At 46.3% G+C, this 18,130-nt stretch overlaps 1 protein-coding gene across 1 annotated transcript in view; it reads left to right on the top strand.

Moving 5' to 3' along the window:
* LOC117045136 overlaps positions 1-18,130 on the top strand; it is a 506,969-nt gene that overhangs the window by 66,165 nt on the left and 422,674 nt on the right. The window contains 2 exon segments of the mRNA XM_033145927.1: positions 11,907-13,714; positions 13,716-13,929. Coding sequence (XP_033001818.1) covers positions 11,907-13,714; positions 13,716-13,929 — 2,022 coding nt within the window.

Raw genomic sequence — 18,130 nt, 5'->3', positions numbered from 1 at the left:
GTGAAAAGGATCTGAGAAAGAATGGGCACTCTTTCTGTGGAACATGTTGTTGTTGTTGTTCAGTCGTTCAGACCCCATGGACCAGAGAATGCCAGGCACGCCTATCCTTCACTGCCTCTCGTAGTTTGGCCAAACTCATGTTAGTAGCTTTGAGAACACTGTCCAACCATCTCATCCTCTGTCGTCCCCTTCTCCTTGTGCCCTCCATCTTTCCCAACATCAGGGTCTTTTCTAGGGAGTCTTCTCTTCTCATGAGGTGGCCAAAGTACTGGAGCCTCAGCTTCAGGATCTGTCCTTCCAGTGAGCACTCAGGGCTGATTTCTTTGAGAATGGATAGGTTTGATCTTCTTGCAGTCCATGGGACTCTCAAGAGTCTCCTCCAGCACCATAATTCAAAAGCATCAATTCTTCGGCTGTGGAACATGCTCAAGGTCTAAACCCTCTCAGTGCCATTCTCCTCCCGACCCGGACCCGACTCCAGAGCTATGCCATAAAAAGGCTTCGGGCGCGCGACGCAGGGAAGGCTCCTCTGTGGTGGGAAAGGGAAAGGGCTTCCTTCCCTCGCCCTCCAAGCATCCCTGAGAGGCGCCCCTTCGCCTCTCTTCCCGCCTTCGTCTTTCTTCATTGGGGGGCGCGGGGCGCCACACCGCAGGCGCCCGGGAGTGATGCGGTGGCTCGGGCGCCTGCAGGCTCTGTGCATGGCGCTTGCGTCTGCCCGCTGCCTCTCCCGCAGGCTGCCGCCCGGCCCAACTCTCCCGCAGGCTCCGCGCCACTCAGAAAAGCAACGCGGGCCTGCAGGGGCCAGAGCGGAAGGCTGCTCGGGCACCGGGATTGTGGCGCGCCCTGGCCCGTCCTGCCCCAAGGACGCCGCGTCCCCGTCCCCTCCGCGCACACAGGGAGCCCAAGAGGCTAGCTACACCACTGGGGGCGGCGGGAAGGAGGCCCCTCGGGAGCCGCTCCCGCCACGACCAAGGGAGAGGAGGCTGTGGCGGAGGAAGAGTCGAGGAGGGACACCTAAGAGAAGTGTGGCAGGGGAAAGGTCTCCCTTGGGAGGTGGTGGACTCTCCTTCCTTGGAGGTTTCTAAGCAGAGATCGGACGGCCATCTGCCATGGATGCTTTAGCTGAGATTCCAGCATTGCTGGGGGTTGGACTAGATGACCCACGGATCCCTTCCTATCCCTCCCATTCCTGAATTCGAGGAGCAGGTTCCTTGCCTCCTGCAAAGCCCTTTTCCCTGCAAGCTGTTCCTCTGGTTTCTGGCCAAGGGAGGGAGACGCTCAGAGTCCAACCAAGAGCCTTACCCCCCCCCCCCAAAAGGATATCTGGGCAATTGGCGTAGCACCCCCCCTTAAATCCATAAATTAATAATACAAAGCCGAGGTTATGCCAAGCGAGAGAGCGTTGAGCTGGGTGGACTCGGCTTTGCAAGGGTTAAAGGGAACCGAGCTGCCTTCCTAGAGAGGACAGGAAACGAGAGGGGCCAGGTCCTCCAGAGCCAAGCCCCCTCCCTGCCCAGTCCTCTCCTGCAAGGGCTGCATGGCTGTCCCCTCCTGGGATCTGGTGAGTCTCCTCTCTCTCTCTCCCCCCCCCCCCAGAGGGTGCAGTGGGGAGGCGGTGGGGGTCCCACGGCTGCAGCAGGGGAGGAGGCCAGCCTGGGGGGCCTGATCTGCTCATGCAGGGGGAGGAGAGGGTCCTGCCAGGGAGGGGCCAGGTCTGCAACGCTCTCCTTCCTGGAGATCACAGGATCCCAAATGGCTCCCACGAAATCTCCCTTCTTCGAACAAAGGAGTCCCTAGGACTTTTACTCTGTATGACATTGCTTAGCGTCATTGCACAACAGAGGAAACATGTGCAAATGGTTTTCCAAAGCTGGACGAGGTGGACTAGCCACCCCTGCCCCCCCAAAAAGTGGAGGAAGGAAGGAAAGGTGAGAGAGAAAGGCCAGGAATAAAGAGAGGGATCCCAGCCCATAGCCTGGCTGCTGCATTGCAAACCAGTTTCCCAGTCGTCTCCAAGGGCAGCACCACACAGAGGCCACTGCAGCAATCCCCTCGCACCCAGAGCAGGGCATCCCAGGACCACATCCTCTCTGTCCCAAAGGGATTGTTGCTGGCAAAGCAGCCGGAAATGGGTGCTGCTACTCACTGAGCCTCCAGGGACCTTGGCATCAATGGTTGTGTGTGTGTTAAGCTATTGAATAATAATAATAATAATAATAATAATAATTTTCCCACCTATATTTCAAGGGAGATGCCCTTGGCCCCGCCCACTTGGCCCTCAGAGAGTTGCCCAGATACATACCTGGCCCTCAGAGCAAAGAAAAAGGGACCCCACCCCAGGAGTCTGTCTTGAGAGCGGCAGAGAGTCCAAGTGCAAGAAAAGGAGACAGAAGCAGCGGAGTGGGGGTGGGGGTGGGGAGCAGCTCCTGAGGACCCCCGGGTGAGGACCCCCACTAGAGCCAAGCATGCATTTTTCACAAGATACAAACGATTCCTTCTGACTTAATGCATTGACTGGGTGCTCCCCAGGAGGACTCCCCTGCTTAAGTGCCTGAGGGCCTCCGTTCCTGCCACTCACCACCTGGCCCAGGGCAGGGCCTGACAGGCCTCATAAGTATGGTTGCCATCGCTGCTGTTGCTGCCCAGGAGAACTCAGAACAGTGCAGAGTTCAATTTAAAATGTTTTTAAATTTTCTTTTTTAACTTTTTAAATTCTTTATGGTGTGGGGGGTGGGATGGATGTTTAGTCGGGTTTGGGAATTTGTTTAATTTTGGTATATTTGTAATTTTTACAGTTTTTGGTTTGTATTGTTTTATTGTGGTTTTTAAATATATATATATATATATATATATAGGTTTTATTGTGTTCTTAATGGGAGGGATCAGGGCTGCCTGGGAGTCGGTCCCAGCCAACAAAATGGCTGAGGCCGTTTCCACCGGGGGGGGGGATGCACTGGGACAACCGATCTCAGTGATCACGGGTAGGAGGAGGAATCACGCTCAGTGGCGTAGGGAGCCGCTTTGCCGCCTGGGTGCTCCCTAGCACGCACACACCCTGATGTCACGACGTGCGCGCAGCATCCTGGGTGGACTGCACATGTGCGGACAGACGCAGTCCACCCAAGATGGCGGGCGCGAGCGGCTGGCACCCCTTCCGTGCGTTGGTGGCAAGTTTTAAGGCTGCACTGCGCGAACAGCGGCACAGACACTGTGCTGCTGTTCGTACACTGCAGCCTTAAAAGTTGCCGTGCGCCGCTGCACGGTCGGAAGGGGAGCCCATCCCATGCCTCCATGCCGCGGCTCTGCCCAGGGCCAATCCCCCCCCCAAAGGAAAGCAGGCGCTGGCGGCTGGCCAAGCGAGCAAGCAAGCCAGCCGCCGCAGCACGCCGAGCGATATTTTTGGCTCGGCTATGGAGGCGCCGATCACAGGGACAGGGCCCGACACTGCCCCGAGTGTGACTCACCCCCTACGCCCCCCTCGCTCCGCCCCTGGTTACACTAAGACCAGACCATGTCATTACCGAGGAGGCAGGTTTAGTCGTTTTTTGAGGACAATCCCTGCCTCTGGGTCTGGTCTTGACCGGATGGATACTGGAATCAGCAAGGGAGACCCACATGACCTGAAGGTGCTGCTGTGCAATGCCAGGTCAATGATTCATAAGACCACTGCCATCCATGACCTGATCATGGATGGAGGACTTGACCTGGCATGTGTAACAGAGACTTGGTTGAATGAAGCAGATGGGCCTGTCCTTGCCGCTGCTTGTCCACCAGGTTTCTCTTACACACAGCAACCCAGGCCTTGTGGGAAGGGAGGGGGGGTTGCAGTGATTTTTAGGAAGTCATTAGTTTGCACCAGGTGTCCTATTGGGAAGACCCAGTTCTCTGAGTGCGTGCTCTGGAAGTTGGGCAATAGGGGCAGTACAGGATTCCTTTTGGTGTACCAACCTCCTCTCTGCACCAAGGATTCCCTGCCTGAGCTGCTTCAGGTCATGACGGATGTTCTCCTGGAGACTAGTTTCATTGTCCTAGGGGATTTTAACATCCATGCTGACACGACCTTACAAGGGGCCGCTCTGGGCTTGGTGGAGAGCATGGCCTCCATGGGGCTGTCCCTGAATAAGTCTGGCCCACCTCATAGCTGTGGACATGCCTTGTACCTGGTGTTCACCTCTATGGATGTTGGTGATCTGACATTGAGTAAAAGAGAAACTAAAAAAGTGCCATGGTCAGATCATTTCCTGGTGCAACTGGACTTCTCTGTGACCCTACCCCTCTGCAGGGTGTTGGGACCAATTTGGATGGTCTTCCCTCGCAACTTAATGGATCCAAATGGCTTCCAGAGAGTGGTAGGGGATGCTTTATCCCATGTTGATGGCTTTTCAGCTGATTCCCAGGTGGCCCGCTGGAATGTGGAGTTAACCAGGGCTATTGACTGTCTGGCTCCGAAGCGCCCTCTCCGATTACATGGAGCCCGGACAGCCCCGTGGTTTTCCGTGGATCTGAGGGCAATGAAACAATCGCCAAGATGGCTAGAGAGCCGGTGGCGGATAACTCATTCTGAAGCTGACCAGACGCAGGCTAGAGCTCAGTGTCGATCCTACCAAGGGGTGGTAGCAACGGTGAAGAAGACCTTCTTCACTGCCTCTATTGCTTCTGCAGAAAACAGCAGCAGGAGACTCTTTCAGGTGGTTCACAATTTAACAGAACCACCTGCTCCATCGGGCCCAGTACGGGCCACATGATCTCCTGCAATGATTTTGCAAAGTTTTTTTGCAGATAAAGTTGCTCAGATTTGGGAAGAGGTAGACTCCACCGTGGGAGCAGGGCTGGGGCGGAAGAGTGCTAGAGTCCTGTCTAGTCAAGTTGCGTGGGATCAGTTCCAATCTTTTACCTCTGAGGATGTGGACAGGCTGCTTGGACGAGTGAAACCAACCACCTGTCTCCTTGATCCTTGCCCATCCTGGCTTATAAAAGCTAACTGGAAGGGGCTGTGCGATGGGCTTCGCAGGGTGGTGAATGCTTCTCTCTGTGAGGGAGCCTTCCCAGACCCACTGAAAGAGGCGATTATTAAACCGCTTCTTAAGAAACCATCTTTAGATGCTGCCAATATGGCCAACCATCGCCCAGTCTCAAATCTTCCATTCTTGAGCAAGGTGATTGAGTGAGTGGTTGCTGAACAACTCCAGGCACACCTGGAAGAAGCGGACCATGTGGATCCCTTCCAGTCGGGATTCAGGCCTCATCATGGGACTGAAACTGCCTTGGTCACACTGGTTGATGATCTCTGGTGGGCTAGCGACAAAGGTGAGAGCTGTTTCCTAGTTCTGCTGGATCTCTCAGCGGCTTTTGACACCATTGACCATAACATCCTTCTGGACCGTCTAGAGGGGTTGGGAGCTGGGGGCACTGTTATACAGTGGTTCCACTCCTTCCTCCTGGGCCGTGTTCAGAAAGTGGAGGGGGGGATGAGTGTTCAGACCCCTGGGCTCTCATTTGTGGGGTGCCTCAGGGTTCCGTCCTGTCCCCCATGCTTTTCAACATCTACATGCAGCTGCTGGGAGAGATCATCAGGGGGTTTGAGCTGGGTGTTCATCAGTATACAGATGATATCCAGCTCTACCTCTCTTTCAAATCAGAACCAGTGAAGGTCCTGTGTGAGTCCCTGGACACGGTTGGAGGATGGATAGTGGCTAACAGATTGAGGTTGAATCCTGACAAGACAGAAGTACTGTTTTGGGGGGACAGGAGGCGGGCAGGTGTGGAGGACTCCCTCTTCCTGAATGGGGTAACTGTGCCCCTGAAGGTCCAGATGTGCAGCCTGGGAGTCATTTTGGACTCACAGCTGTCCATGGAGGTGCAGGTTAATTCTGTGTCCAGGGCAGCTGTTTATCAGCTCCATCTGGTACACAGGCTGAGACCCTACCTGCCCACAGACTGTCTCGCCAGAGTGGTGCATGCTCTAATTATCTCACACATGGACTACTGCAATGGGCTCTACGTGGGGCTACCTTTGAAGGGGACTCGGAAACTGCAATTAATCCAGGATGCAGCAGCTAGATTGGTGAATGAGAGTGGCTGCCGAGACCATATAACACCGATCCTGAAAGATCTTCATTGGTTCCCAGTGCATTTTCGAGCACAATTCAAAGTGTTGGTGCTGACCTTTAAAGCCCTAAACGGTCTCGGTCCTGCATACCTGAAGGAGTGTCTCCACCCCCATCATCCAGCCTGGACACTGAGGTCCAGTGCTGAGGGCCTTCTGGCAGTTCCCTCGCTGTGAGAAGTCAAGTTACAGGGAACCAGGCAGAGGGCCTTCTCAGTACTGGCATGCGCCCTGTGGAACGCCCTCCCACCAGATGTCAAAGAGAAAAACAACTACCAGACTTTTAGAAGACATCTGAAGGCAGCCCTGTTTAGGCAAGCTTTTAATGTTTAATAGACTATTGCATTTTAATATTCTGTTGGAAGCCGCCCAGACTGGCAGGGGAAACCCAGCAGGATGGGCAGGATATAAAGAATAAATTATTATTATTATTATTATTATTATTATTATTATTATTATTATTATTATTATTATTCAGCAGAAGCCAGGTTGATTAATTTCACAGAAATCCCTTCAGTTGCCTCCACATTTTGCACATTGCTAGAAGGCTAGAGACTTATTTCTTCACCTCTTCCAACTCTTTCTTTTCAAAAATATAGCTCATGGTCTGGGATACGGTGCAGTCCAGCCCTGGTTACCAGCAAGACTCATCCATGCCTGCTCAGGGAACCATTCTCCTTCTCCCCCACCCCCGCCCGTCCTCCAAATTCAGTAACAGAACAATGTATTTGCTTTGTAGGATTTCCTAGAGCTTTTCATTCCGACTGACAAAACTTGGCAGAAGACCAAAGGTTTCCTTCTGATCTCTCAAAGGCTTCCTGAGAGCACAGATGGATGAGCGAGACTCAGCTGGCCCTGGAACAGGAAGAGGCCATGCCAGCCAAACAGGGAGCAGTGGGGGATTCTGGGAAAACCCAGTGCAGAAGATCCTGGGTGAGGAGGACACCCTCTGCTCAGAGGTGCAGAGGCAGCAGTTGAGGCAGTTCTGCTGCCAGGAGGACAAAGGATCCCGAGAGTTTTGCAGCCGACTCTACCACTTTTGCCACCAGTGGCTGAAGCCGGAAAGGCACACGAAAGCTGAGATGCTGGACCTGGTGATCTTGGAGCAGTTCTTGGCTGTCCTTCCCCCGGAGATGGAGAGCTGGGTGAGGGAATGCGGAGCAGAGACCAGTTCCCAGGCGGTAGCCCTGGCCGAAGGTTTCCTCCTGAGTCAGGCAGAGGAGAGAAAGCAGGTGAGAGAGACTTTCCTCTGGGTACTCCCAAGGGGCTCCAAACAGGACAGAGAACATCCCATAATGGTCTACTGCTGGCCCATCCGTTTTCTGGGAAAGCATCCATGGAATGAGATATAACATTCTTAAAGCTTCTTTCTTTGTCATTCTCCTTCATATATTTCTCCCCATTCTCTGTTTTGAATCCTTGTTTCTTTTTCATGGAAAGGATCATTTTGCAGAAATAGATCTGGATTTCTGTGAGGCAGAGAGGCCACCGTCGGACACCAGAGAGACGCCACTGGGTAAGGAGGAAGGTGGTTTTTCTCCATTTGGTCTCATCCCTGTTGGTTTTCCAACTCATCTGAGGGTTCTTTTCATCTTGTCTTGGGGGGAGACAGTTGGGAACAAGGGTCCAGAGGAGGGGAGATCTATTTCTGCACAACAAATATATGAAATGGGCAGCACAAACGTCCAAATGCTCTCAGCAGGTAAGGCTTTCTCAAAGGCCCATCTGTAGTTAGAGATGCCCTGTTTCACCTGCGAGAGAAGCAGACACTCCTGGCATCCTGTTTACCTCTTTTCTCTTGCAGGTGACAGAATGATGCCGACAAGACCTCCTGATCCGTCTTTTCATTGGGGCAGAAGGGAAGCAGTGGCTGTGGAACCAGATCAGGTCAGGGGAATCTGCCTTGTGGGGACAGAGGCCGAGAGCTGGAGCAATGTCATAGACTGGTTGGGCCCAGAGGAATGGTGGGAGGAAGCAGCCAGTGAATCAGGAAGGGACGATGGCCCAAGAAGTGGAGGTAGAAGAAGGATGGGCGGTTAGAGGAAGAGGGAGAATCCTGGAAAGAGGAGCTGTCAGAAGCTGAAGGTGTAACAGGGCTTAGTGAGCTGGAAGACTCTGTGGCAGAATGCAGTCCAGAATCAGGCAGAAGAAGAAGGAGGTGAATGGGAGGAGGGAGGTCGAGAGGCTGAGGAGAGTCAGGATAAGGAGGAGCCACCATCTCCTTTTGCCAAAAGCCACCCTCCCTGCTTGTCTCTCAAATCCAGGAGGCCCCCTGCATTGCAGGAATCTCTGCTAGATCATCCAAGACAGATGTCCATCCAAAATAGGCTTATTTTATTTCTAGATTGATCACTGAATGCTAAAATTGGGTTCTAAGCAGGGGAGAAATGAGAACAAATAGTGCCTGGATTCACCTAACAAGCTCCACCCGCTGCAAAATGGGGCCCGCCCTCCATTCCTCCCCCTCTCCATGCCCAAATGAACCCATTGAATTTGACTCTAGGGCATTGGGAGGGAACTACCCAGAACAGATCACGAAGCGATACTGGAATGCTGGCGTAGGCAGAATGACTTGGAAAACACAAGGTGGAGTACCACCTAGAAGAAGAAGAAGAGTTTGGATTTTATATCCCGCTTTTCACTACCCGAAGGAGTCTCAAAGCGGCTAACATTCTCCTTTCCCTTCCTCCCCCACAACAAACACTCTGTGAGGTGAGTGGGGCTGAGAGACTTCAGAGAAGTGTGACTAGCCCAAGGTCACCCAGCAGCTGCATGTGGAGGAGCGGAGACACGAACCCGGTTCCCCAGATTACGAGTCTACCGCTCTTAACCACTACACCACACTGCCTCTACTTGCACCCATAATTAAAACGCAGAATAAAATAAGCACCCAAAATTAAAATGTGCAGCAAAGCAATCCTATTGAAACAACACCAGAATTTACAGGAAGAAAACAACAAAGCATTGTGTAGCAGACCATATTGATGCTGTCTCAGGGGAGGATATTTCCCTTTTTCTTTTAGGGTCCAGTGTGCTTTGAAGATGTCGATGTTCGTTTCACGGATGAGGAGTGGGCCTTGCTGGATCTTGACCAGAGAGCTCTGCATAAGGACGTCATGGAGGAGAATTGTGGGATCGTGGCCTCTCTTGGTAAGACTCCCTGTGGGATCGTCATATCTGCCTGGAAATTGAAAAAATAACTCTATGTGGCCAACCTCATATATTCTCAAAGAATTTAACAGTGCCCCATATAACACCTAAGACTCCCACAATAAATAGTAAATTTCAGTTTTTTCTTTGAACATTCTTCCTCAAATTATTCCTTTTACGATTGGGCTGGTCTGAACTGCCCAGGCCATCTTAAATGTCAGCTTCAGAATTGTTAGGAAAGATAAGTAGCTTCAGGTTTTCTGTTTTTGTTTTTGCTCCTGTCAGTCTTGGGTTGACCAAAGAGACGACTGACATTGGAGATGGAGGGGATGCCATGACTGGGCCAAAAAATATCCATCCCAGAGCAGAGCCAGGCTTATTGAGTCTCAGGTAGTGGTAGCAGTGATGATGATGATGAGGATGATGATGATGATAGTAATAGTAATAAGGTGGTACCTCGGTTTACAAACTTCTTTTCCAAAACAGGACTGTTCTTAAATCGAGGTACCACTGTAGTAGTAATTATAATTTTTATTTATACCCTGCCCATCTGGCTGGGTTGCCCCAGCCACTCTGGATGGCTTCCAACACATATATAAACATTAAACAAAAACAATAATAATCTGATTCCATATAAGAAGAACATTAACTTTAAAATGAAAAACTTATACTAGTGGCCAAAATGGGGAAAACCTTTTGTGAAAAGTGTATTTCTGAGGTTTTATGGCGCATAACACCACTTCTGTGTGGAGTAATACCGTAAAATTATATATCAATGGAAAGATAAATTAATGAAGAAAGTAATGCAAGAACTTTTATGAAGGAGTATTTATTAGAACAGCGGTCATAAAGAAAAAATGTGAAACCTTTGGTAATCTTTGGTAACTTTAGCTTTAATTACCGCCTTGCAACACCTTGCTATGAAGTGAACCAAGTTTTTAGTTCTGCAGCTGTAAGAATGTGAAACCAAGACTGAATTATTGCCTTTGTTAATTGGACTTTATTGCTGGGTTGCTTCTGACTAACAAGTTTATATAGTTGGGTCCATAGACTTCTGAATGGGTTAAAGTTTGGGATATTCCCAGGACGTTTCAGCAGTGGAATAGGAATATCTTGAAAGCACCTTTTGAACACAGCAGCAACATGACATGGAGCTGAATCCTGTTGAAATAGACAATAAATAAATAAATAAATAAATAAATAAATAAACCTACACACATATATATAAACGCTTCAGTATCTGGGAAAAGATTACCCGCGGAATGTTTCAGTTTGGGCCCAAGTATTTCATTCATACATTTTGGGGCATTTACATTCCCATTAATGATGCAAATTCTGCCCACACCTTTTGCTACCACACAACCCCAGATCATCACACTATCTGGGTGTTTCATGGTTGGTATAATGCAAGTAGGATGTAAATCTTCTCTGATTCTTCTCCTGGCTTATATCGTACCATCACTACCAAGCAAGGAGATTTGGGTCTCATCGCTCCAAATAACACTGTCCCATTGTTTCGCTGTCCAGTAAACACAGGTTCAATCTTTTCAACCTTTGCTTGAGAGATAACAATGGCTTTTTCCTTAGAATTTTAGCCTTTAGACCAGTCCTTGCACTAAACTTCACATTACATTTCGCCATGTCATCTTGTATACACCTGGATCATTTTCTTCTGCCATGTAGGGACAGTCTCTCCATTCTTTGAGAGGTGCACTTTCCTTTGTGCGCCTTTTCCTGCCTTTAGCAGTCTGCTTTTGTAGTGACTGAGTCAGGATGCTACAGGATGCTACAGATACCCAACCCTGCACCATTTGAGCAGTAGCACCTCATCTACCGGAAGCGGTATCTATGCCTCCAGTGGGCAAGGGGAGGCAGCGCAGGGTGGTGGGGAGCCAGGCTCTGGAGAGGTCAAAGAGACCTCATGCGCCACTGGTGCTGAGGGAGGCACGCCTCTTGCGTCTCCCCACTTGCGCATAGGGGTTAGGCGCTGGAATAGTAGGAGGCGGTTCCGTATCCCGCGGCTCTTATGTTGGGGTAAGAACCGGAAGGGGCCATTCCCGGATTCTGCGGAAGGATGAAGCGGTCATGAACTTTTTAGCTCTTCACTATAAATAGTTTGCACCAATAAAACTGTTAACAGAAACGGCGGAGATTCAACTTGTTACTCATGAGCCACTGATTGAGAACCTTACAACAAGTTATTGAACAAATGTTGTTGATTGGCATTCTTGATTAAATTATCTTTCCGTTGATATATAATTTTATGATATTACTCCAAAAGAAGTGGTGTTATGAGCCAAACCACTGAAATACACATTTTCCCAAAAAGGCTTCCACAATTTTGACCACTACTGTATATCAAACAAAGCAACATTTAACTACTCATCAGAATCTAATAATAAATATGTTGGTTAATGACGAACAACACAGGTAATGAGCACAAACACAACTCCCTTCACTTCTCCATTTGTTCCTGAGGCTCTAATCCTTTTTTGTTTTCATTGCAGATTGTGATGAATTGGAAATCGAGAAAAAGGATGACCATGATAAAATTTCCAGAGAGGAGAAGCCATGTAAAAATTTGGAGTGTGGAGAAAGCGGCAGTCAGAGCTCCCATTCCTCTTCCCATCTACAAAATCTCATTGCAAAGAAACCCTATCAGTGCATGGAATGTGGAAAGAACTTCAGTCAGAGCTCCCATCTCACTTCCCATCAAAGAATTCATACAGGGGAGAAACCATATCAGTGTGTGGAATGTGGAAAGAGCTTCAGGAAAAACATCCATCTCACTTCCCATCAAAGAATTCATACAGGGGAGAAACCCTATCATTGTGTGGAATGTGGAAAGAGCTTCAGGAAGAGCTGCTCTCTCACTTCCCATCAAAGAATTCATACAGGCGAGAAACCTTATCAGTGTGTGGAATGTGGAAAGAGCTTCAGGAAGAGCTGCTCTCTCACTAAGCATCAGAGAATTCATACAGGGGAGAAACCCTATCAGTGTGAGGAATGTGGAAAGAGCTTCAGTCACAGCCACAATTTCACTTCCCATCAAAGAAAACATAAAGGGGAGAACCCCTATCAGTGTGTGGAATGTGGAAAGAGCTTCACTGATAGCTCCCCTCTCACTTCCCATCAAAGAATTCATACGGGGGAGAAACCCTATCAGTGTGTGGAATGTGGAAAGAGCTTCAGTCAGAGCTCCCATCTCACTTCGCATCAAAGAATTCATACAGGGGAGAAACCATTTCAGTGCATGGAATGTGGAAAGAGCTTCACTGATAGCGCCCATCTCACTTCACATCAAAGAATTCATACAGGGGAGAAACCATTTCAGTGCATGGAATGTGGAAAGAGCTTCATTCAGAGCTCCTCTCTCACTAAGCATCAAAGAATTCATACAGGGGAGAAACATTATCATTGTGTGGAATGTGGAAAGAGCTTCAGTCAGAGCCACAATCTCACTTCCCATCAAAGAATTCATACAGGGGAGAAACCTTATCAGTGTGTGGAATGTGGAAAGAGCTTCAGGAAGAGCTGCTCTCTCACTAAGCATCAGAGAATTCATACGGGGGAGAAACCCTATCATTGTGTGGAATGTGGAAAGAGCTTCAGTCAGAGCCACAATCTCACTTCCCATCAAAGAATTCATACAGGGGAGAAACCTTATCAGTGTGTGGAATGTGGAAAGAGCTTCAGGAAGAGCTCCTCTCTCAGTAAGCATCAAAGAATTCATACAGGGGAGAAACCCTATCATTGTGTGGAATGTGGAAAGAGCTTCAGTCAGAGCAACAATCTCACTTCCCATCAAAGAATTCATACAGGGGAGAAACCCTATCAGTGTGAGGAATGTGGAAAGAGCTTCAGGAAGAGCTCCCATCTCACTTCCCATCAAAGAATTCATACAGGGGAGAAGCCATTTCAGTGCATGGAATGTGGAAAGAGCTTCACTGATAGCTCCTCTCTCACTTCCCATCGAAGAATTCATACAGGGGAGAAACCCTATCAGTGTGTGGAATGTGGAAAGAGCTTCACTGATAGCTCCTCTCTCACTTCCCATCGAAGAATTCATACAGGAGAGAAACCCTATCAGTGTGTGGAATGTGGAAAGAGCTTCAGGAAGAGCTCCCATCTCACTTCGCATCAAAGAATTCATACAGGGGAGAAACCATTTCAGTGCATGGAATGTGGAAAGAGCTTCACTGATAGCTCCCCTCTCACTTCCCATCGAAGAATTCATACAGGGGAGAAACCCTATCAGTGTGTGGAATGTGGAAATAGCTTCAGTCAGAGCTCGAAACTCACTTCCCATCAAAGAATTCATGCAGGGGAGAAACTCTATCAGTGCATGGAATGTGGAAAGAACTTCAGTCAGAGCTCCCATCTCACTTCCCATCAAAGAATTCATACAGGGGAGAAACCATTTCAGTGCATGGAATGTGGAAAGAGCTTCACTCAGAGCTCCTCTCACTTCCCATCAAAGAATTCATACAGGGGAGAAACCATTTCAGTGCATGGAATGTGGAAAGAGCTTCAGTCAGAGCTGCAATCTCACTTCCCATCAGAGAATTCATACAGGGGAGAAACCATATCAGTGCATGGAATGTGGAAAGAGCTTCAGGAAGAGCTGCGATCTCACTTCCCATCAAAGAATTCATGCAGGGGAGAAACTATCAGTGTGTGCAATGTGGAAAGAGCTTCACTAATGGTTCCAAACTCACTTCCCATCAAAGAATCCATACAAATGTCAGAAAAACCATTATACAGCTTTAGGCAAATCTGCACCTTTTTAACCAGATCTTTGGTTGATTGACATCTAATGCCATTTTAAAATGTGGTGTTTTGTGTTTTTATGTTGGGGTTTTGGCATTTAGTTCTGTTGGTTTCTTTTTTTCTTTTTCTTTTAATCCAAGCTTTTATTGAAACTTAACATATACAAAATAACCAAAAGTACCCATAAACAAAATATAATACCTAAATTACAACAACTACATAATTATACACTTATAAAACCCACCACCCTCTACTTCCTTCCTCAGCAATTCAACTTCTTTATATTTCTTTATACTTTTTTCCTTGCATTGTATAGTAGATTAGTTTTGTTAAATTCTGATTTTTCCTTTGTTTTTTGGTTTTGTTATTGCTTACATTGTTTATTCTGTTAGCATGTTGTTTTTAGAACAATATTTTGACATACAGTGGTACCTCGACTTACGAAGTTAATCCATTCTGAAGGCGCCATCTCGGAACGGGGGGAAAATTCATATGTCGAAAAAAGCGCATTCAAAATTTCGTAAGTCTAGGTATTGTGCCACCGCTTTCCCTTCGCAAGTCGAAAATTTCGGAAGCGGCGGCCATTTTTCGCTTCCGGAGGTCATTCGAAAGTCGAAAAATACGGAAGTTGAGTCGCTCTAAGTCGAGGTACCACTGTACAATCTTCAAAATACTTCCACTCCATTCTTCACTTTTGATTTGATTGGTATCTTATAACTGAAGTTAATTTTGCCAGTTCTATATACTCACTTAATTTGCAAATCCACTCTTCCTTTGTTGGTATGTCCTGAGATTTCCATTTAGTGGCAATCACTACCCTGGCAGCTGTTGTTGCATACAAAAAGATCCCCCCCCCCAATATGTGGTATGTCTTTGCCCACCAGCCCTAACAAATAAGCTTCAGGATTTTTTTTATTAAGGGGATTTAAAACATTTTCTTAAGTTCCTCATTTTAACAAAGTTTTCCTTTATCGTGTAGCAGGTGGTAAAGCGAATAACCTCGCACCAGTGTTTCTCCCACTGTTCTAAATATATAGTGTGGCCAATGTCTTGTGCCCATTTGACCATTGTTTCCTTTACCTCGTCATCCATCAAATCATAGTCCAATAATAGTGTAAATTTCCGATAATAATTTCCTATTGTTTTGTAGTATAATGTGTTGGAGATTCATTCCCCATGTGCAGTCATGGGTTTATTGTCTATCACATGAATCGGTGTGTGTTTTGATTCCACAGGAATGAGATGTGACGTAGACAGGATGTTTGTCTTACTGTGTTCCCTGAAGTGGGGCTATTGTCCTTTCTTCTCTCTCTTTGCTGTCTGATGCTAGAGACAGAGGGAGCCATGTTACAGTGCTCCGTGTATATTTATATGTAAATAGATTAGCCTAAATGCTAAGTTGTTTAGTTCTGTTACGCAACTGCGCAAACCTTTGCGGATCCCTAAGTGTGCTGGTGTCTTCTGGCATCAGTCGCTGTGATGTTTGGGCTAAGGAATGCTTTTGAAGCTCCCGAATGATCGCCCAGGAGGGAGGGAACATGCCAGTTGGGCATGTGTCTCTGCCAAGGATCAACTTGTGTGTAGGACATCCTGACATAATGGTGCTAAATAGCAATTGTTCTTTAGGGAAACCTTTTCTCATTACCAAACTTAAAACCATGGAGAGACCTGGTCTGAATAGACATTGGATTCTTATCTCATTATACATGACAAAGCTATTCTTAACCTTCTCGCCCTTTGCTTTTTCCTTGAAGACCAATTGCAGTTGTTAACAGTCGTCAACAGGTTTACCTCTCCTATCAGCCAATCTCCCATTCCCACCATTCTTCTGAGTAATACCCCTCTCCACCCTCTCACTATATATAAGGGTCTGGTGACTTCTGTTTCAGTGTATCTGAAGAAGTGTGCATGCACATGGAAGCTCATACCAAGAACTAACTTAGTTGGTTTCTAAGGTGCTACTGGAAGGAATTTTTTTGTTTTTTGTTTTGTTTTGACTACGGCAGACTAACACAGCTACCTACCTGAAGAAGTGTGCATGCACACGAAAGCTCATACCAGGAACAAACTCAGTTGGTCTCTAAGGTGCTACTAGAAAGAATTTTCGATTTTGTTTTGACAGCTACCTACCTGTAACTGCAACCTTTTCTTTGTTCTGCATTAAACACATTTTTAATTGTATATATTGTCAATTATCCATCCCATATTGTTTGAGTTCTTCATATGTTTTAAATTTTAACTTTCCTTGATCTTCTTCTAATATTTGTTTATATGTTGCCCAGTTCGGATTCATATTGAGTTTTTTAACTGCATGGGCTTCTAATGGAGAGATCCATAAAGGGATTTGTGGCTCTAATAGCTGTTTATATTTATTCCAAACTTTAAACAATTAATTTCTGAGTATATGATTTTTGAAGCTGTTATGTACCTTTGCCTTCTCGTACACTAGGTAGGCGTGCCATTCATACCTATTGTCGAAACTTTCTAGATTTAAAATACTAGTGTTTTCCAATATAATCCATTCTTTTAGCCACACCAGACATTCTGCTTCATAGTATAATTTTAAATTTGGTAATGCCAGTCCTCCTCTCTCCCTTTTATCTGTTAAAAGTTTATACTTTATGTGTGTGTTTTTGGTTTGCCATACAAATTTTGTTAAATCTTTTCTCCATTCATCAAAACAATGTTCTTTAATTATTATTGGTATTGTATGGAACAAATATAACATTTTGGGTAAAACATTCATCTTGATTATAGATATTCTCCCCATTAATGTCAGATTGCAAATTGCCTACGTGCAGAAATGCAGCTGTCTATCTCCAAGCAATTAACTAGTTGGCAGAAAGCCCAGATCTGCTCTCTCTCAGACCCTTAGCAACAACCTGTGATTGGTCAATGAGTTCCTTAAGAGTGAGCTCTGTGTGAGAGCTTGTTAGTGTGGTTAGTGTGTGGAGAAAGTGGTCAGTGTAGAGAGAGAGAGGCAGAGAGGAAAAGATTTTATGTTTTGTTTCTTTTATTTGTAAAGTCTGTACATAGTAACTTATGGATGCTAGTTGCTTCAATAAATACTATATATAGTTATCCAGTGAGTTGCTGAGTTCCTGCGTTGTGCTGTCCAGTCAATTACACAACAGCCAGAAGCTTCCAGAAAAGTCTGCGTCTAACTCTGTGGTGTCCAGGAATACGTCATATTCCTGACACTAAATCTTAATACTTTAATGTAATCCAGGTTTCTAAATCTCTTTTTAAAAAAATTATTTATATCTTTTGCATTTTTAAACAAACAAACTCACAACCACAACACCAACAGGACAAGACACAACAAAATAGAACAAAACATTCATTTCTATACAGAAAATTTATACATTAATTTATACAATATTTTATACAATTATTGACTTCCCTACACCTCTCCACCGTATCCAGATTGAAATATGAAGTGTTCCTATTACTCACTTTTTACATTGGGACCAATATTAAATATCCACTCAAATAATACCTTTAGAATTGAAATTAAGTTTTCCTATGCTATTCATACTTTTTCTACAAGAGCTATTATAAAGCAAATAACCTGTTCATGTCGCACCTCTTCTTTAAATAACCTAAAAAGCTATCCCATTCTTCTACAACTTTTCCTCTAGGATTATCCTTTATTTTTCCTGAAAATACAGCCAGTTCAATAAATTCTATAGTCTTACTAAACCATTCCGTTTTACTGGGAGGCTTTTCATTTTTCCAGTATGTCACTACCAGAATTCTCGCTGCGGCTAATGAGTACAAAAATAAATTCCAACATTTTTTCGGTATATCTAAGGCGGTGATCGCAAGGAGGTAGGCTTCTGGCGATTTTATAAATGTTATTGCTAAAATGTTTTCTAATTCTTGGTGGATTTCATTCCAAATAAGCTGTTTTTTTACACTTAGTAATCCCCCACCTCCTACACATCTCCAACAAATATTAGAAACTGTCTTATACGTGTGTGGAGTAATATGTCACCTATAGAACATTTTCAAAAGATTTTCTCTACTAATTTACTTGATGTAAAATTCCAACTTTCTTCCCAAAGTTTCTCCCAACTTGCAAATTGTATGTTATGTCCTACG

The sequence above is a fragment of the Lacerta agilis genome, chromosome 4, assembly GCF_009819535.1.
Source record: "Lacerta agilis isolate rLacAgi1 chromosome 4, rLacAgi1.pri, whole genome shotgun sequence".
Classification (NCBI taxonomy): Eukaryota; Metazoa; Chordata; class Lepidosauria; order Squamata; family Lacertidae; genus Lacerta; species Lacerta agilis.
The sequence above is the reverse complement of the archived record's forward strand: the minus strand, read 5'-3'. Positions and strand labels throughout refer to the sequence as shown.